The sequence below is a fragment of the Vipera ursinii genome (assembly GCF_947247035.1).
Source record: "Vipera ursinii genome assembly, chromosome: 6".
Classification (NCBI taxonomy): Eukaryota; Metazoa; Chordata; class Lepidosauria; order Squamata; family Viperidae; genus Vipera; species Vipera ursinii.
The window spans coordinates 13,050,859-13,073,216 of record NC_139515.1 but is presented as its reverse complement, the minus strand read 5'-3'; the positions used below and the strand labels follow the sequence as shown (position 1 = coordinate 13,073,216).

At 38.9% G+C, this 22,358-nt stretch overlaps 1 protein-coding gene across 1 annotated transcript in view; it reads right to left on the bottom strand.

Moving 5' to 3' along the window:
- The window catches only part of SCUBE1 (signal peptide, CUB domain and EGF like domain containing 1), a 226,743-nt gene that overhangs the window by 150,374 nt on the left and 54,011 nt on the right, over positions 1-22,358 (bottom strand). The window contains exon 4 of the mRNA XM_083366376.1: positions 9,993-10,127. Within this exon, the coding sequence (XP_083222502.1) occupies positions 9,993-10,127 (135 nt within the window). The remainder of the gene's footprint in view (positions 1-9,992; positions 10,128-22,358) is intronic.

Here is a 22,358-nt window from a genome sequence, read left to right as displayed (position 1 = left end):
TCTATCTATCTATCTATCTATCTATCTATCTATCTATCTATCTATCTATCTATCTATCTATCTACACACACATACATACACACACACATACATACACATACACATATATATATTTACTGGATGTTTCTGCAATTCTATCTGCTCCTGGGATTTACAAGTTACTATCATTTATCGATTCACTTAGCCAAGTTTCTATGAAGCAGAGAGTTGCTGAGTTGCAAAAGTCTGAGTTAATCCTATTTAAAAGGAGCAGTTCATCCATCTTTTCTACAAGTGAGTGAAGATTAGTTGAATGGAGTGAAGGGAGAGGGGTTCTTATGCCACACTTTCTGAATCTATGGAGAATTCCTGCTTGCTTGCCCCTCCCTCTTTTCTTTTTTCATCGCCTTTCTCCTGTCGTGTTAAGAGTAGCCACTCCCTCAATCAAAATTTTCTCTGCGTTTGTAAAGACAGAAGGAGGAACTATCCCAGAAATCTGCCTGTCATTTAGAATCCGCTTCCTGATATTCCCAATCTCATCCCTTGTGTATGAAATTTGCAGTGAATCACAGAAAGTCATAAAAACATCAAAACTACTAGAGACCATTTCACTGAAGCTGCCATTGGTGGCACCATCTTGAGGCAAAAAAAAATTATGACCAACGTTACAATGGCACTGAAAAAAGTTACTTATGACCTGTCCTCACATGACTGTCATACTGTTAGTCATGTGATCAAAATTTGGTTGCTTGGCAACGCGCATGTATCCCAGGATCACATGACCTCAATTTCCAACTGTCCTAGACGATTTCCGATAAGCTAAATCAATAAGGGAAGGTTGTAAAACCAGGCATGAATCACTTAACAAGCACATCGCTTTAGTGACAGAGGTTCTGGTCCCAACTGTTGCCATAGGTTGAGAATTACCCACATCTATTTATTTGTTAAATTACTACCCAACATCATTCCAGTAATGCAAAGTGGCAACCACAGCCTTCTAGCTCCCAATTTCAACTGCAGTAGGGTTATCCATAGAGAGTGAGTAACAAGAAAAGTCAAGGCAGTGGCCATAACCAAAGGATCAAAGCCCCAAATGTGTGTTTTCCTATGTTGTGAAGCACATATGTGGTTTTGATCTCCCTTGGAAACCCTTGCACTTGTCAATATAATTTTTGATGAATGGGACTTAATACGGTCAGTGATATATACATTCTCTTTGGCAAAGCAACACATAGACTAACTCAACCAAAATCCAAAATGAGGAAAGGAGTATATGTGACTGAGTAGAAATAGTCCTGAGATCTTTGTCCAGGGTAGTGAAGGATCCCATCCCATCCCAAACTAGAGGTAAAGCTATACTGGACCTAATTCTTACTAATAGAGAAGAAGTGATAGAATGAGTTGAAGCTGCCAGAACCTTGGGGCAAGGTGATCATGTCATACTGGAATTCAATATACTGCAAACACAAGCAACAGAAAATAATTCAACCAATGTCTTAAACTTCAAAAGAGCTGATTTTTAAAATATTTTATTAATTTTCTAATTTAACAATCATAAGTACTTAATAAATGACATGTTGTCTGGGTCCATTAGTAATTCAGTTGTACATATTAACTTTCTCATTCCCATTTTCAAGAAAGGGGGGAAAAAACAGACCCAAGAAACTACAGACCAATCAGTCTAACATCAATACATGGGAAGATCCTGGAAAAGATAATCAAAAGATCTGCGAACAACTAGAAGCAAACAAAGTTATAACTAGTAGCCAGCATGGGTTTGTTAAAAACAGATCATGCCCAACCAAATTAGTAGACCAGCGAAATGCTGTGGACATAGTATACTTAAATTTCAGTAAGGCATTCAACAAAGTAGACCACAATCTACTGCTTGGTAAGCTAGAAAAAGGTGGAATAGACAACATTACCATCAGATGGATTTGTAGCTGGTTGACAAACCATACTCAACAAGTAGTCCTCAATGGTACTACATCCACATGGAGAGAAGCAGTGGGGTACCACAAGGCTCCATCTTCAGCCCAGTACTCTTTAATATCTTCATCAATGACTTAGATGAGGGAATAGAAGGGGAACTCATCAAATTTCCAGATGACACTAAACTGGCAGGAATAGCCAACATCCCAGAAGACAAGCTCAAGATTCAAAAAGATCTTGATAAACTGGAACAATGGGCCTTATCCAACAAAATGAGTTTTAATGTGGAGGAAAGCAAAGTTTTATATTTAGGCAGGAAAAATCAAAGAGATAAGTACAAATTAGGTGAGACCTGGCTCAAAAACAGTAACTGTGAGATGGACCTCAGAGTCCTAGTAGACGATCACTTGACTATGAGCCAGCAATGTGCAGCTAATAGAATCATGGGTTGTATAAAAGAAGCATAGAATCAAGATCACGCAAAGTATTAGTACTGCTTTATAAAACCCTAGTGAGACCACACCTGGAATACTGCAACCAGTTTTGGTCACCATACTACAAAAAAGATGTTGAGACCTTGGAAAAAGTTCAGAGAAGAGCAACTAAAGTTATCAAAGGCCTGGAGACTTAAACATATGAAGAACGGCTGCAGGACTTGGGTTTGGCTAGTCCAGGGGTAGGCACCCTCAGCTCTTTTATGACTCATGGACTTCAAGTCCCAGAATTCTGGGAGTTGAAGTCCATGAGTCATAAAAGAGCCGAGGGTGCCTACCCCTGGGTTAGTCTAAAGAAAAGAAGAAATAGGGGTGACATGATAGCTATATTCCAGTATGTGAGGGGCTGCCACAAAGATGAGGGCGTCAAACTATTCTCCAAAGCACCAGAAGGCAGGACAAGAAACAATGGTTGGAAACTGACCAAAGAGAGAAGCAATCTGGAATTAAGGAGAAAGTTCCTAACAGTGAGGACAATTAACCAATGGAACAGTTTGCCTTCAGAAATCATGGGCGCTCCATCACTGGATGTTTTTAAGAAGAGACTGGACAGTCACTTGTCTGAGATGATATAGGTTCTCCTGCTTGAGCCCCCCCAGTCCCTCCCAGCTCTATTCTATTCTAGATGACAAAGGCATACCATACAATTCAATTTGAAAGCAAGTGCACTAAAAGTTAACTAAAAAAACCCTTAGGAAATTAAAATGGAGTAAGTTGCAAACAATAGCAAACATGCGTAAAGGGGCTGATCTTTTTTTCCTGCTCCCGGAACTACTACCTTGACTTTCTTGACATCCATCCCCAACTTTGATATGCTGCAACCATTCAGCTTATAAAAAAACTCCACCTAACATAGGCTCTCGACCCTGACAACTCTTTTCTTATTAAACTCCTCGACCATTCAACTGTTCAGACAGTTCATCATGAATACTTGGTCTGGAAGAATGATGCAAACACACTTCAAGCAGTCTGCATCCCTCTGGACTGACAGTCTGTTCTTGCATTTGCCTTATTAAGGTTTAGGTGGCCAAATCTTACTGCCACTACCCCATCTTGAAAAAAATACCCAGATTCAAAAAAAGTTAGCATTTGAATGGGATACTACCAAAAAAAGTCCCAACCTGGGAAGTCCAAAAAAGGAAAAAATATGCAGAAAGTGAGCAATGACAAACGACTGCAAAATGATTGGCAAGCAGACTACATGGATGAAGTCATTAGCTGATCTTGTCTTCATTCTTTATCTTTTCTTTTCATTATTAGCAGCCTAATGTGTGAAAGAGATATTAATGTCAGGTATCTTTTATGAGTGCAGCACTTATGTGATGTATCGAAAGCTCTATTAATATGTTTGTTGATGACAAATGCAATTAAAGATTTTAGAAATTGCAGCTAAATTCAGGTTGAATGCTTTAATTTAAAAATCACACATTCTCTGTCTCTCTCACATACACATTTATATAGTTAGTTTTTTTTTCTTACAGAGGTTAAAACTCAAATTCTTTTTAACTATTTAATTGTGATGTGCCTCAAGGAACTATGATACAGTGTTAGCTTCAGGGATTGATGCCATTTGAATCCATGTGTTTTCCTTGAAGCAGAGATACCGCTTAATCAGCTTAAATGTTTTTGACAGAACTGACAGCAGAACCCAGAAAGCCAAGTGATTTAAATGCCATAGAAATGGTATTTGCTTAAGCAGTACCTTCCGAAAAATGTGCAAATGAAATATCACTTTAAGGTATTCAAAAGTTTTAAGGTAGTCAACTATAGAAAATTGTTTTTTAAGGCAGAACTTTCCTTCTGCTGTGCTTCTTGCAAGTTATGGGTTTGCTTAAAATTTTAAAATGGGACAAGTAATCTCCAATAAGACAAAACTATATTATTACAGTGCCAGAATGGAGAATAATAACCAATAGCACAACTAATTATCCATTTAAATTGCTAACATCAGATAACTGTTTAACTCAGCAGTTTCACGATTTCGCCTACCTAACCAAATTTGGAAGAAATTTACAAACCACAGATCAATGTTCAAATGGGCACATCTCTAAGTTAAACATATGATAAGCTAACTTTTTAATTTTGAAAATGACAATCCCTTTTCAAAAGATTGTATCTTTTTATACAAAAGACAAAACTGATACAAAAGACTGTAGCAATTTATTTTGCCAAGTATGATATCCTTTATATAAATCAGGGTTGTTCACCCTTTTGGCTTGCCTAGGTTGCACTGAGTGAAGAGGCATTGTCTTGGGCCACATATAAAATATCTAATATAGTTAATGTATATAAATAGCAAACTTCCATTATTGTTTATATTTTTTAAATTGTTTTGTGGGGCTGCATTGCTAACTAACTAGGGTGGCATGTGCCCACAGCCACAGGCTGAACGTGTCTGATATAAATTAAGCTCGCTATATAAATATTACTGCAGATGTGTTCATTATACAACAGTATAACAGTATAACACAAGGGACAAGTATAACAAAAGGGATGTGGTGGCTCAGTGGGTTAGGACGCTGAGCTTGTCGATCAGAAGGTTGGCAGTTTGGCGGGTCAAATCTCAAATGCCGCGTAACAGAGTGAGCGCCTGTTACTCGTCCCAGCTTCTGCCAACCTAGCAGTTCGAAAGCATGTAAAAATGCAACTAGAAAAATAGGGACCACTACGGTGGGAAGGTAACAGCGTTCCGTGCGCCTTTGGCGTCCAGTCATGCTGGCCACATGACCACGGAGACATCCTCGGACAAGCACTAGCTCTTCGGCTTTGAAACGGAGATGAGCATCAGCCCCTAGAGTTGGAAACGACTAGTACACATGTGCGGGGGAAACTTTACCTTCACCTTTATAACACAACAGACATCTTCGACTTCAGCCATCCATATTTTTATCAGACAAATGTCTTACAACATCCCTTTTATTTCATAATCTTGAAGTGTCCCAACATCCTACAGTAATTGCTTTTTTTATAATGTGCACAATAAAATAATTACCCTGGCTTATTTATATATAAAATTAATACACCCATTTTGCAATTCAAGAGATAAATGATATCCAGATCCCTTTCATGATTACTACTGATAAGCCAGCTCTTCCCCATCCCCATAATTGAATATCAGTGCTGATTTCATTTTCTTAAGGGCTTAAATGAGTGTTTAACCTGATCTGGTTAGGAATTCTTGGAGTTGAAGGTCCCACATCTGAAAGTGGCCACAGGTGAGAAATTAGCTTAAAACTTCTTCCCACTCTTGAGTGAGCAAATGGAACTCTATGTGTCTGGAGCAAACTCTTTGCTTACAAAATGCTCATCTCTCATCTAGTAACAGTGAGGACTGTCTTATAGTTTCCTTGAATTATTATTAATAATTACAGGCAATTATCAAATTGCCTAACTGTTGCAGATTTAATGGAAGTTACTGGGTTTTGACTGCAAAGAGGTCTTTGACTACAAGAATTACATTTCCTAAAAACAGTAAAAATCCTGCCATTTTCATGAGTTTAAAATTCTAGTCTCATTTCTTGGGGGTGTTTATTTCAAAAATGCAGTCATGCATGAGAGTCTTATACAGATTTCTGTGCATCTATATAAAAATATATACTACTGCACCCAGAGGCTGCCTATCAAGCTGATGGCTGGCCACTAAGTTAAGGGTTATTTTGAGAAGAATATTCCAGTCCTATTTTTTGTTGACTAACAATTACACTCCTTACAAGCCTGTTAGAAATTCACAGGCAGATCATAATACTTATCATCAATTTTCCCCTTTGATCATAATCATGACTTGGTTCAAATTATTGTTATATTCAGAATATATACTGCTGAAAAACATAAAGGGAACACTTAAACAACACAATGTACTGTATTTAATAGTAGGATGTCTTATTTTCTGTTCCCTTTTTTTTGAGCAGTATATTTTTCTCTGGTGCAGTTTGAATTTCAAGCTGTACTTATTTTTGCCATCCCTTATTATTTCATTACTATCATTTTGTTGTTTGCTAATTGGTACCTTTCAAAAGCCAGGAGGTACAAAGAAGCCTCAATCATTTGGACCTCCCACACTCCCATCTCTATGTCCACCACACCAATTTTCCTATAAGCCAGTTCTTGCAAACCTATTTCAAGCATTCACAATTGAAGCACGATCTCACAGACAACTGGGATTGCCCCACAGTTGACCTGATACTCCTTTACTATTTGCTAAATTAATAGCTGAGGTATTAAAAGTTTGAGATGCATGTTCCTAAATCTCGAACATAATTCATCTACTCCTTACTGTAAATGACAGAGTATCACTGTATGGAACCAAAGGCTCCAGTGTGCAGGTAGGGCTACTGCTGAGTAGGAAATATTCTTTTTTCAGTTAGAAAGTCGATGCTCGATTGTTTCCTTTCGATATTCTGCTTTCAATCTTGTTGTTTTCCCTTGTTCATTTCCTTCAGCAAAGGCTCTTTGGCTTTTTTATGTAGTCATTTAAGCTGTGTTTTCCCTCTTCTACAGTTTGCCCGCTGCCACCCTGAGAGATTGGCAAGTACAACAGATCAATATCAATTTTTGGATGTAGAGCATAGTGCATTGTTATTAGTTTTCTTCTCTTTCAATCCAAGTTATCACATTCTAGCTGAGTCCAATCAATTATTGCAGCTGACTGTCATATTAACAGGCACTGACCAGGTGTTAACTGCCTTTATGATATTTGCTCCCCTCAGCTTTGAGCGCAAGATTTTCCATACTTGCTTTATGTATTTATGTATTATGTATGTTATATATTTTGTTGAAGTAGCTTCATTGACTAGGTTGTGCAACAGGTCAGAAGTTTTCAAAACTCCTAAGTACTTGTACCCTTCTTCTGGTGTTACTGCTTTTATCAGCTTTGACCAACTTTTACTAACTCTTGATTATCAGGTTTGAATTCATCATCTTGAACAATTTTTCCTGCCTTAAAAGCAATTGTTGCACATTCGACAAATGCCAAATTGCATTTCAGTGTCTCTACTAAACTCCTCAGTGCTTTTCAGTAGTAAGCTCAATTCAGCTTTTGTTTTTCCAAACAAGTTTAAATCATCCACGTACTGTAGAGAAATGGGAAAATTTCAACCCTTTTTTTTACCCAATTCCTAGCCACTGCTTGTCTTATTCAAAATGCTTGTTAGTGGTGCCATCGAAAGTACAAATAACAATGAGTCGCCTTGGAAGAGTCCTCATTTGATTTCAACTTCGCCAAGTTCTTCTCCACAGGCCATCAACTTAGTTTGCCATAGCTTCATGGAAGTCTTCAGGAATTTGTGGAGGTTGCTGCTAATTCCAAAAATGTCTTAAGCATTTCTCATTCCAGCTGTGTGGAACAGAATCAAATGCTTTCTTATAATCAATCCAGGCCATCAACAAATTTGCTCATCTTTTCTTTGAATTCTTCAAAACCAGTTTATCAATCATCAATTGGTCTTTGGTTCCTCTTGAATTTTTGCAGCATCCTTTCTGTTCTGCAGGCAGCAAATCCTTCTTTTTGAGATATCCATAAATTTGGCCTGTAAGTAATTTATATGTTGTCGGCAAGCGATTGACCTGTCATTTCCAGGTTTATTTACCTTTTCTGCATCCTTCTGAATCAAAAGAGTTTTTCCAGTTGTTAACCATTTTTCACTTTCTGGTGTTTCCAGAACCTGATTCATCTGGTTTCCTAATCTTGCAGGAAAACCTGTTAGTGATTTCAACTAGAATCCATGCAGCTCATCTAAAGCAGGGGCACTCCAGTTCTTAACCCTTTTTGCTTATTTTTCCATCATTTCTTTTGTAATGTGAATATCTTCTATTCTAGTCACTTTTACAGTGCTTTCAACCTGCTTTATCCACTTTGCATTCTCATCCCCATCCCCATCCCCATCCCCATTGTTGATGTTGTTATTATTAAAATTTTAATCTTCAATTTGATTCAGAGGTGGGACTGGTAAAAAGTTAACAGTTCAAGTCCTGACCAAGAGCCTAAGAGCTGTTAAGGTAACATCTGAGTATATAGGTTGTTGTTGTTGTTGTTATTTTGTTAGTTATTTGTATCCTGCCTTTATTATATTTACAACTGACTCAAGGCAGCAAACATATACAACATACCTTCCTCCTCCTATTTTGCCCACAACAACAACCTTGTGAGATTGGTTGGGCTGAGAGAGAATGACTGGCCTAAAAGTTACCCATCTGGCTTTCATACTTAAGGTGGGACTTGTATTCACAATTTTCCACTTTCTAGTCTCGTGCCTTAACCACTAAACTAAACTGGCTCTTTTTTAGAGCAAAAGTGTGGGCCCAAATCCAGAAAAACTGTATATAATTATCCTGGTGTTACCTTTTAGCAGTTTAGGACCAGCCTTTTTTCTAACTGCCTCCCCCTTTTCCTTGAGAAATTATTAGCATGTCAGAGATATATATCTTGGCAACCAGATTTACAATCCAGACTGAGGATAGTTACTAGGTTAGAACTAAAGCTTTCCAGACCAGCCATACAAATACATGAAAGATGATATTGAAATTTCCTAGTGTCTTTGATCTTTGAGACTTTTGACATATTTCAAAGGTACTTTATCCATATCCAAAATAAAGTTAAAATTCTCAAAATGATATATAAAAGACAAAAGAATCAAAGTACTCAACAAATTTCATGATTTTGTTTTCCCTTTCATGGCAGTGTGATAGGGGGAAAGCAAAATCAATGTAAGATGTCACAATTCTGTTAAAACTCATATTAATACTCATTGTGAAATGCCCCATGCTCATTGTAATGTCACATCATCAAATAATGTAAAGTGTCTGCTAATGTTTGGTATGGATTCACCTCTTTCTCAGACACAATTACTGTATAATAGAAAATAGTGGATATCACTGTTGGGCATGTGGAAATCACTTTGTTTAAAGACTTTAAATCAAACACATTCAAATTTTGCAATACCATAACTATCTGATATGATAAATTAATTGTATAACCTCCCTGAATGAATTAAATTAATGAATTCATTGGGATTTGGATTGGTCAAGAAATGTACTACAAACTAAAAGACGTGTAACTCTGATATATTTTCTTGACAAGTTTACTTTTATCAGCACTACTAGTAGTTTGGACATCTTACATTTTTCTCTCATCGCTCAGCCTAAGTTTCTATTCTGAAAGGCTAGAAAAGTAAATTGATGGATAAAAATACTGAATGTCATGAGCTCTTAAATATAGTTACTCTGAATCAAGAGATATACTAATATACACCATGTAGGAAACACCCAGTTGGCTGGAAACCATCTGCTGATCCCAATGTTGCTGTAATTAGTGGGTGACCCACAAGTTTAGCAACATTTGGGCTTATTTTACCATTGCAGGTGTGCCTAGGCAAAGTGCCAGTGAGCTTTGGCAATGGTCTCACTTTGTTGTATAAACTGGCCAGCTTTAAATAAATGCTGCAATGCCCTCTAAGTTGCTCACAACAGATCACCAAAAGTCTGAAAACCCAGATTTTAAAATACATCAAGAAATTTTCCATCAGTCTTGTAATAACTTTGGTACTGTACATTTGAAGGTTAATTTATATTCTTCAGGAACTGGAGACTTACCATTAGAGCGATGGATACAGGTGTGTTGATTATCGCTTAGGAAAAACCCTTCTTTACATTGGCATTCATAGCTTCCCATAGTATTGACACAAATCTGTTGGCAGCCACCATTGTTATCCAAACATTCATCAACATCTAGAGACAGAAATTTTAATGTAAGCTGTTAATACTCAGAATACAATAAGAAGCCACAAACTCTTCATTCCAATTCACACATAAACATATGGTCTCATCAACTATCATTTAAGAAATTATAATTTATTGGGCTGAGCATCAGTTTTGGGCCTATGTGCTTCTTTCCTTTCCTTCACATTTCACAGTGCACAATTCACAGGTATGAACAATAGATTGGCTGATCTAAAAAAGTTAAGCAAAGGTGGATGGGACAGCTCCTGAGAATACCTGGATGGGACACCTCCTAAGAATCCTAGGGCACTATACAAGATTAGAAAATAAAAGCAACACGAACAAAGAAGGTGATACAAACCTCTTGCATGTGTTGCCAAGATCTCTACTGTCATGCCTTAGGCCAGTGTTTCTTAGCCTTAGCAACCTGAAGACTTGTGTACTTCAATTCCAAAAATGGCTGGCTGGGCAATTTTAGGAGATGAAGTCTACACATCTTCAAGTTGCCTAAGGTTGAGAAGCACTGTTCTAGACACTTGTTTTCCAGTATAAGTACAGTGACATCATTTCCTAAACCAGTTTTGTAACTGAATGAGTTGTGCTTTCTATATGTTGTTGTCAATGACTGTATGATAAGTTTTAAAAAATTAACCTAAATAATTTTTTCATAACAAAATATAAAACCCAGACCTGCCAAAATGACCCTTTGACTGAAATTAATTGCATTAAATAACAATCTCTTCTCAAGCAAGGCTTAAAACCAACCTGGAATTAGTTATGGATAAGCTTGGTTTTCAGTGAGCTATTTTTCATTTATATGCCTTGGAATATCTTTCTGAAAGGAAGTTTCCTTTGTGCTTTAAAAACAATAGCCAACGGCTTATCAAATGTCAAATGCATTGCATTTACTCAGATGCAATTATCTGCCATCAGTATCATGATGCAATTGGATGCTCATTTTTTTTTTCCCAATCCTAGCTTCCAGGACTTCAAATTTAAGTGATTTAAAGCTCACTTAATGGGGCTATTTCTAGAAGCAAATTGTTTTCAGAATCATTCCAATCCTGGCTAAAAAGAATAGGCATGGTTGCAGCACTTTAGTAATCAATACATACATGGAACTATAGTTTTAAAGGTATTGAAACAGTGCTATGCAATAATAAAATCTTTAATCCTTCTGTTCTGCAGAATAAAAGGGCAGCCTTTATTGCTTGCCTTATTTTTAATTACAATATATTTTACTCTATGTACTTCAAAATAAAATGTATACAAAAATGGTTCATGGGGAATTATACGATAGAACTAAATATCTTCCCTATCCACTTTGAGTCAAGACATAAGGAATTCAAAGGTGCACAAGTAACTTTGGTACTTGAATCAGAAACATCCATATCACAGAATAAAATTAAGTTAAAAAACTGAGACTGCAATGGTATACATAAAAAGAAATAATAGCCTGCCTAACAAAAAGATACACATGAGAAACAGTTCTTATGAGGAAAAACTAGGAAGTCATTTTTTTTCTTCCATATTCCCAGCAATTTGCTCTCACTTGGAAGTGGAATGTAAAGGACTTCCAAGCTGATCATAAACTTTGAACAAATTCATACGGTTGAGGGTTGTATTTTAGACATTGATTTATTATGTGCCATCTAGTTGGTGTTGACTCTCAGTACTATATAGTTAGAGTCTTCCATGAATGACAGAGACCCCAGACTGGTCCTTCAGGTTCTCCCAATGGATCTAACATCATTGTGAATCCATCCACCTTGCAGCTGATTGCCCTTTTTTCCTCTTTCCTTCCACTTTTTCCAGCATACAATATATTTCATATTTATGCTAGTTGTACACATTCTACAAAAATATACTATGTTTTTGTACAATGTGTACTACTTGCATAAATACGAAATCTATGCTGGAAAAAGAGAAAGGGAAGAGACGAGTTATGGGTTTTTTTTGTATAACGTATAGTACTTGCATAAATATGAAATATATGCTGGTAAAAGTGGAAGGAAAAAGAGCTATGTTTTTGTATAATGTGTGCTACTTGCATAAATATGAAAATTTGAGCCTGGTCATTTGTGCTTTGAGTAAGTACTTAGGACTGATTTCTACTGAAATCCATGTGTTTGTTTTCTTGTTCATGATAATCTCAAAATCTTTTCTACCACAAACATGTCATATGCTTTCTATCTTTCACCTTTAAAAAAACAACAACTTGAATGTCTGCAATTTCCCTTTCCTTGTAAAGTTGTTATCTTTGTTGGAAGATCTTAAGCAAAGTTCGCCTTTGCATTGCCATTATCAGCCTCTGGCATCTTCCTATATCACAACTGTCCAATATAGATGCCCACCTGCTTTAGCTGGCAGCTGGGATAACACTCACACATGAACTCATGGTATACATTCCCGATGTTCTTTGATGCCTCACTGTGATGAGCCATCATAGTATGACTTGTATAGGATTTTAGACATACGAGGCCCCAATTTTAAAAGTACAAGCTAGCATTATTAAACTGAATCTGAAAGTAAATTGGCAGCCATTATAATCATCAACACATGATTAGAAAAAAATGGCAGGCCCACATAGATCCTGAAGTAGCCTGTTATGGCCCTGCTGGATATGCCCTCTATTGATTGAGAGAGATGGAAACAAAGTCAGGGGCATCTAGGGCAGTGGTGGGATTCAAATATGTGAACAACTGATTCTTTGTGTGGATGCCGCTTCCGGAAGTCCATTCTGGGCCTGGGCAACAAAAAATTAGCTACCGGTTGGTGCAAACTGGCTGAATCCCACCACTGATCAAGGGACAATAATCTTGGCATGAGTTATGCTAGTAGTAGTAGAGCCAATGACTCCATTTTGGCTGACGTTGTCCCAACAGTCCCAGAGGACCCCTTGCTTGCACCTGTCAATAGCCTCTTAGGACTCCAAAGACTTAAGCAGAGGGGTCTTATAAAAATTAAGTAACAGAGAGCAGAAGTCCATAAATAACACAGGTTGCCAAGAAATGAGTCTGCAGAAGAGCCAATGTTGAGGAGGAAATTGTCACAGCTGCGTACTGGGTGGAGGTTCAGTGTGGCTGATAAATTGGCCTTCCTAGGACCACACATTGAGAACAACTTTTCAAGCCTCAGCTCTGTCATGTTTTTCCTGCTCTACCATGCTTAGAACTTTCATTGTGTCTCCTGTCTATTCAATATGGATTTGTGGGTTCAAAAAATCATGGAGTTGTAAGGGACTTTGGAGGTCTTCTAGTTCAACCTCTTGCTCAAGGCAGGAGTCCCTATATCATCCTAGACAAATGATTCTCCAATCTTGTCTTAAAACCTCCAGCAATGGAGCACCCACAATTCTGGGAGGCAAGCTGTTCCACTAATTAATTGTTCCCATTGTCAGAAAATTCCTCCTTATTTCTAGCTAGGATCTCCCTCTGACGAGCTTCCACCCATTCCTTCTTGTCCTGCCCTTGGGTGCTTTGGAAAATAATTTGCTGTCCTCTTTCCTGTGATAGCCCTTCAAGTATTGGAAGATTGCTATTATCTCTCCCCAAATCTTCTCTTCATTAGGCTAAACATACCTAGTTCTCTTAGCTGTTCATCATATGATTTAGCCCCCAGATCTCTTATCATCTTTGTTGCTCTTCTCTGCACTCTTTTCTAGGGCCTCAGCATCTTTTATTTTGCTTCAGGGTAACCAGAACTGGATGCAGTATTACAAATGTTGTCTCACTAGTGCAGACCAGAGTGATACTATCACTTTTTTAATTTTTATTAAAGAGTTTTACAAAAACAAAATTTTACAATATATCCCCAAATCCCTCCCACCCCAAACCCACCCACTTCCCCCCCCACTTCCCAGAGCTAAATACAGGATTATAGTTACAATAATCATATTCTAAATAAAAATTATGCATAATATACAATTAACCAAATTCATAATTTGCTTTAACTCCCCTTTAACATAACTACAAAGTACCAATAACAATACTTTGTTTGTGATACTATCACTTTTAATGATCTTGCTATCCCTCAGTTGATGCAGCCTAAAACTGTGTTGGCTTTTTTGGCAACTGCAGCACACTGCTGACTCATACTTAAGTGGTGATCCACTAGGATACCTGTATCCTTCTCAAAGTGACTACTGGTGAGACAAGTGCCTCCTATTCTTTACCTACAGTATGCATTTAGTATTTCCTGTCTAAGTGCAGGACCTTATTTTTCTCACTACTAATCTGCATCGTTACCCAATGTGCAAGTCTGTCAAGATCCTTTGGAAAAAATTGCCAAAATGTTGGTGATTGGTGATGTTTGCAAATTTGATGAGTTCCTGTTTAATCTTATCTAGGTCTTTTATGAAGATGTTGAAGAGCACCAGGCCCAAGACAAAACCTTGATGTATCCCACTGCATGCTTCCCTGAATGTAGCTGTAGCTCCATTGAGGACTACACACTGAGTGCAGTTGGTTAAAAGGTAAAGGTTCCCCTGCACATGCATGCTAGTCGTTTCTGATTCTAGGGGCTGGTGCTCATCTCCGTTTCAAAGCCAAAGAGCCAGCGCTTGTCCGAGGATGTCTCTGTGGTCATGTGGCCAGCACGACTAGATGCCAAAGGTGCACAGAACGCTGTTACCTTCCCACTGTAGTGGTCCCTATTTTTCTACTTGCATTTTTACATGCTTTCGAACTGCTAGGTGAGCAGAAGCTGGGACGAGTAACAGGTGCTCACTCTGTTACGTGGCACTCGGGATTCGACCCACCAAACTGTTGACCTTCTGATCGACAAGCTCAGCGTCCTAACTACAAATCCATCTGGTGGTGGTATTGCATTCCACACTGCTCTATCTTATCAAGAATAGCTTATGGTCTACTTTGTCAAATGCCTAACTGAAGTATACTATATCCACAACATTTCCTTCATCTAATAATTTAGTCACTTTATAAAACAAAAAGCAATAAGGTTTGTCTGGCATGATCTGTTTTTAACAAACTCATGCTGGTTTCTAATAATCACATTGTTCATTTGTAGATAGCAATAGCACTTATATACCACTTCACAGTGCTTTACAGCCCTCTCTAAAAAGTTTACAGAGTCAGAATATTGCCCCCAACAATCTGGGTCCTCATTTTACCAACCTTGGAAGGATGGAAGGCTGAGTCAACCTTGAGCCAGTGAGAATCAAACTGCCAAACTGCAGGCAGCAGCCAGCAGTCAGTGAAAGTAGCCTGCAGTACTGCATTCTAATCACTGCACCACCACAGCTCATAGTCCACTGCTTGGTGAGCTTTTCCAGGATTTTCCCAGGTACTGATGTCAAGCTGATTGGTCTGCAGTTTCCTGGATCCACTTTTTTTAACTGCTTTTGAAGACAGGAACCACATCGGCTCTTTTCCAGGTTTCTGGCAGTTTCTTTGTGCTTCAGGAGCTCTGCAAGATTTCAGGAGTTCTGAGATCACATCTGCCAGCTCCTTCAATACCCTGGGATATAAACCATCTGGTCCAAAATTTGAACTCATCCAAAGCATATAAGTGTCCTCTTATCAATTCTTTGTCTATTTTGATCTGCATTCCTGTTCTGTCTCCTACAGTGCTGCTTTTGATAGATTGGGCTATTTTTTATTTTTGCTTAAAAACAGATACAAAGAAGGCATTAAGCAGTTCTGCTTTCTCCCTGTTGCCTGTCACCTTCTTGTTCTCTTCTCTCATTAGTGGTCTGAATGTTTCCTTGATTTTCTTCTTGTTCCTTACATCGAAAGAAACATTTTTTGTTGTTATTTTTGGCATTTGTTGCAAGTCTTAGTTCATTCTGAGCCTTAATCTTCCTGACTCCATCTTTGCAGATTTGGGCTATTTGCTTGTATTCTGCTTTACTTATATGCCCCTCTTTTCATTTTTATACTTATCCTTTTGGTCCCTTAGTTTGTCAGAGAGCTTTTAGTGCAGCCATGCTTGTTGCATCTGGAGTCTCTTGTTTTTTTCTCTGTGGTATTGTTATTGTTGGGTCTTTACTATATCTGTCATGGCTGTCATTCTGTTGAGCTATGCATCACAAGCTGACAGCCTGACATCAGTAAGGGGCGGAGGAGCAGTGGGGGAAAGGATTCAGGGAAGGAACCAGGAGGAATTGAAACCAATCAGTACTGTCCTATAGGAAGCACCAGCCGTCTCAAGGTCATAATAAAAGAATGTGGAGCCGGTGAGCGCATGAAGACAGGGACCATTTCCCAAACAATTTGTTAACACCTAACTGGAGATTGACTGATGATGATGATGATAACTTTATTGTCACTTTGAATGTACACCAATCGGCATACATCAAAATGAAATTTCGTTGCATACAGCTCTCAAAGGGTCACCACCTCCGATATATACTCCTTGTTCGGGGCCCACTCAAATTTCACATTGTCCATTTTAGTCTCTAGGGAGTGAACGATGGCAAACAGGACAGATGGAAATGGGGCTCCATGTGGATTAGCCCTCAAGTTAGCTTGTATTCTGACAACCTCGCATTCTTTCCTTTTTCTGATCCTGACTCTTCCACCCTTTCCTTAAAGAGGCCTTGCTTCTTTTCGCCCCTGGAGCACGCTGCTGCCGCTGCCACCAACTCCTCCAAAAGCCTCTCTCTCTTCCTCTGGGCCTGCCGACAGCCTCATCCAGTTCCTTTACCCCATAAGCTCCAGGTCCTCTCCTCCTCTGCCTTCTCTGGAAACAGCCCTGATTTGCAGTAGAATCCATCACTGGGCCAGCAGTCAGATCTTGCTGCTGGTAGAACAAATTCAAACAGCGCCAACGACTTTTAACGGTCTCACCAACAGTTCCAAAACAACTAGAAACTCGCCAGGCCAGCAAAGATTGTTGGTCGTATGTCGTATGTTACCTTAGTTCCACCATGTTGCTCAAACACATTAAAATCTTCCTGATCATGTGGCCTATAGCCCTTATTATCCCTCCCAAAACTATTCACCTTCAAGAGCCAATGCAGCCGCAGCCATTCCAGGCGCCGCCATCTTAGAACTAGATAACCAGGGGGTTGGCTGGGAACAAGGGAAAATTAGCTTTATCTTTTGCGCACAAAAATCTCAGATCCAGTTTTGCCTCTTTTCTTTTGTAACCACTTGGGCTTTAGTAAAGTATACTTCTGGATAATCACGGGCCAGGAGTCTTTCTTTCCAACTGACCAAAATGGGATGGTTGACAATATTATTTATCAGAATCCTAGTGTTGACCTGTGCAAGTCTGCAATTACATTTATAATTGGCAACTTGTTTAAAAGGACTCTTTTCTTATAAAATAGTTTGCAGTTCGCTTGACTGCAGCAGGCATCTGGCTTATTATCTTGTTGGCTTGCTGCCAGCAATGCTGACACAGAAAATGTATGGGAAAATCTGACATTATGGCCAGATTTGTCTTCTCCTGTAAAAGGAAAACTGGAACATCATCTGAAATTGGGCAAAGGCCCTCCTTGTCATATGTATCTGATATTCAAGGAGCGTGGTAAGGTCCAGAAGCATCTTCAAATTGTCCAACTAATATTACTTTAGAGGGAATGTCATCCTTTTTCTGAAGAGTCGGTCTACATAACTGAATTAGGGAACACTTTTTAGGACCAGATGTCACTATTTTGAGAACATTTCAGGGTTATGACAATCTTCTTGTGATCAGTTGTAAAAAGAAGAAGGCTAACTGTAGCCTACCCCAAAATAGGATGAAACAAGAGACCTGAGAAATCTTGAGGGCCAATATCCTAGTGGAGAATAATGTTCCACTTCCTTACCACCAGAATTTTGGAGCTATATGTAATTTATAGCAGAGCTTTCCCAAGTCATTCATTACTCAGATGCATCCCACGTTTTATGGTAATGAACATCATTGGTGCATGCAATAGAAGCAATTAGGATTCTATCCCTTTCTCCAGTTTCAAAGAAAGCTATTGACCAATGCTCTCAGCGCAACTTCCTTTTCCAAATCTAGCCTGGATTAAGAAATACATTTCATTCAATAAAGCCCAGAGTTCAAGCCCCTTACAAAAGCTCTCAGACAAAAAAAAGGGAATATCCCCATCACTTCAGAGTAGGCAGGTTTATTGCAATGGGAAAAGGCTTAGGTTACATTATCTTGGAAACTGGATATGTTGGCATTGGTGAGTATATTAAGTCAAGGTCTCCCCATTGCCTTTGATCCTTTCTTGCTGAATCTTGGTTTAATGGAGAGTCTCTGTTTATTTAAAACCAAATATCTGTGATATTTGGGGAAATGTCCGTTTTCATTCCCAAGGTTAGAAAATTCCATCACAATAAGGCAGAATTGCCACTTCTTATTCTACGACATTCTTTAGAAAAAAAACTTTTTGGGCAACAATTAATCCTTATCTAGCACGGAAAGTACTTTCCCTCCCCCTAAAGATATTTTTATCCATAGGTAGTTCTGTTGCAGCAAGTTTTGCAGAATCCCCAAGGAAACATTTGGCTCTTTACCATGTAACTGGTTTGCTTTTGCAGCTTTTGGACTGATGGACAAGATTACCCCAAAAATATCCAAATCCAGCTATGGAACCAGATCAAATGGAACCAACAGGAATACTATCTGCTTTCAAGGTCTACTTGAGAAATGAAGGTCTGTTATCAATGAAATAATTTTGCATATTCCATCACACAGGTTGCTGAGAAAAATTCCTCTTTGGAATATAGCAGTCTCTGACAGTTTGCAGCAATGCTACTGCTGCCATCGCTTCCACAGAATAGACCTTAAAATAGATTCTTGCTCATTTTCAATTTGATTTAACATTCCTATGTCTATTTTCTTGTCCTCAGCTATTCAGGAAATAAAGTAACCTTAACTTTGCACAAGAAGAGGGATAAGTAATTACCTGGGCCATAAGGCATTTGGGATTTTGATATCAGTGGAGAGTTCCTATTAGATTTGTTTGTTTTCAGGGATGGATCATTCTAACAGTATCAGAATCTTAGCAAAGCTAAACCTATTTGTAGTAACCTGATGCCACCTCTGTCCCAATAGTTCTAACAGTATTATTATCTAATTTGAAAGGACATTTCTACCCATAGACCACTTTCATTCCAGTAAACCAAGATAAGAAGCATGCCATATCATTTGTGTGGAGCCATATATTCATGCTGATAAGATTTGTTGGCTTTAAGGACAACCGTAAATTTGACCTGAACATTTGCAGGAATTCAGTATAATCTAGAACAGGGGTCTTCAAGCTTGGCCCTTTTATGACTTGTGGACTTCAAGTCCCAGAATTCCTCAGCCAGGAATGCTAGCTGAGGAATTCTGGGAGTTGAAGTCCACAAGTCATAAAAGGGCCAAGCTTGAAGACCCCTGATCTAGAAGAACAACTGAAACTACTGGGCAGAGGTGAAATGGTGTCTTAGGAGATTCCAATTTCTCCTCTTCCTACCTAAAGACTTCCTCAAGGAAGTCTTAGCTCCAGGTGGACATTTAATTTTCTCAGCAACAATATGAAAGTGGTTCAGCCGTGTTCTCTTCCTGATTGTCTTTTTAATTTCTAAATCTAGCCCTGGGACTTTCTTGTGTTTTCCCATCAAATTTTGACCAAATATGACCTTGTTTGGTTTTTCATTTAAATCAACCAAAAGTTGTTTAAGTGATGCTACAAGCTGTGAACCGAAGCTAGGAAAAGCAGGTTTGCTGCATTTTTTTCCAGCCCTTCTATGAAAACCCAAAGAAGTGAGCCTTGAGTTGCAGCAGATTTTACCAGAGACAGAGTAATACGAAACATGGTAGGAGTCCAGAATGCAGATAGAACAGATAAAATATTCTTTTCATAGCTACTCTGTTTTTATGGTTAGAAAGACGAATCAACATTCTAAAACCGTATATGGATGATATTCCTTGAGTTACTGATCTGACCTATTCACAAAGTATCATGTCTCTTCTATGTACTGTATGTGCACCATTTCTTAAGATTATGACTAAAAGGGATAATTAAAGTAAATAATTATAATGAAATATGGGAGGATTTTATAAAAAACAGACTTGGTGGAAGGCAAAGGGAATAAACCTACTCAAGAATATATGCTGTTTTGGAGGGGATAAGGGCACAACTGAAATATATAGTATATTATTAGCTGTTATATGAGAAGAAATGTAGGTAATAAAAATGGTCTCCAGGGGGTGGGTACACTGTAATATTTGTATTTCTTATACTGGGTTTTTTATTTACACCTATATGTATTATGTCTGTATTATTTGTATTTGAATACAATTTAACAAAAGGATTATGACTAAATTACATATTTTCTGTATACAGAAATGGCCATTGATTCAGATATATCAGATACAGGCTCACAGGCAAATAGGAGAGTAAAGGAGCTGCATCCCTTGGACTCCCTCTAAATGTGGGCAAACAGGGGTCCCATTCAGAAATAGCGGGGGAGGGTAGAGACCATGTAGTAGAGTTTTCAACTGTGAGGTGCTGCAAGAATTCTCATCTTTCCTATTTAACAGCCTCCCTCTCTTTCTCAGACACACTGTTGTGATTCAGGGTCAGCCTGTGGGTTCGGCAGTTGGGTCGGACGACTCAGAGGAGGAGGGGGGTGTTGAAGAGCTTGCTGAGGGGGTTGGAGAGCTTGCTGATGAGAGCCCTCAGCCAGGCCCCTCCCACCTGGTCATGACGCAGACCCAGCTGTGTGAGCCTGACAGCGTGGATGAAAATGACCCACAGCTGGCCCTGTTCAAAAACACCCGACGCAGGAGGCAGTCAATCAGGAGTAAACAGAGGAAGGCAATGGGGCACCTCGGAAGGAGGCAGAGAGAAGCCACGCCCTGAACTGTATAAAAGGGGAATGTGTGGGAGGGCTGGTTTGCTGAAGGCAACCGCTTGAATAGCTCCTGTTTCATGGTTCGTGTCTTGTTCTGTTTGCTTTTGTATCCATAAATTTGGCAGGCTTAGTTCCAGCCTCTTGCCTTCTTGTAAAAGGGGTTGTCCCTGCCTTATCTGCAGGGCCGGTAGCAGGCTGGTACAGAACAGACACACGTATACACACATACATACAGAATGTATGTGTATGTATATGAGTATACACACACACACACACACACACACACACACACCCCTTAGGGGGGTGTCATTTACCAGTGTATGGTCAAGTGCCATCAATACGCTAATGAAATATGCTTGTATATCACAACCTCAGGGTGAACAAGCTGAAGTCCTGCTCAGTGCCTACTAAAGTGTGGAGACAACCTCAGGGCGAACAAGTTGAAGTCCTGCTCAGTGCCTACTAAAGTGTGGAGACTAGAGACTACTGAAGTGTGGTTGTGAAAGAATAGGCATAGACCTAATTCCAGCAAGCTGGAGTGGTATGGAAGCTTTCCATACACTGGAAATATAACATCTTTGATTCTCAATAAGAATGCACAACTGGTCTGTAAACAGTAAACAAGCCCTCTTGTATTCTCAGTTCCTGCTTGAGGAATAGTTGGCATAAGAGGATTTTGCATGATTACCTTTTACACATCAGTTACAATACTCCCTGGCCTGGGAGACTAGCCTACGTCACTCACTAATGACTTGGTTACCTCTTGCCCGGACTTCTGCGATGTGTTTTACGTGTGATTGCTTGAAGACCATTTGAAGAAACTCAGTGGGGCAGTCCCATGTCTTTATTATGAGAGCTACATGGCTACCAGTTAGTTTGGGGGATGAATTCAAGGTGCTGCTTATCACTTTAAAAAAAAACATGTGGTATTGAATTTGGTTATCTTTGGGAAATTGTCAACTTCTCCTGGTTTCAGCCCCTCCATTGAGGACTTTAAGAGAATGTCATATGCAGGGAGCCCAGAGATAAGACTTTTCATTCCCCACCTTCTTTCTTTGGAATGACATTCTTGCTCACCCACTCCCCTGCTGAAGTTGGATAGGCTCCTTCCTGATTAACCATCTGGAAAATGATTGAGACCTGGCTGTTCCCAAAGGCTTGGAGTGGGGAATTTAGGGATGAGATAGGCCTCTTGCTTTAGTACAGTATGTTTATTGCAATTGCAATTTGGGGTTTTTTGTTTCTAATTTCTGTTGTTTTTAACACTTTTACTGGACGGAGTTTTGTAAGCATCTCTAGGCTAGAGTGCCCTAGCGAATAAGTAAATAAATGAATATTTACTGTATATACTAATAAGAAAGCACTGTAAATAAAGTCCCAAACCGTATTTCACTTGTAAATAACTCATTGTTCAAAGCAAGGAAAGCTGCATAATAAA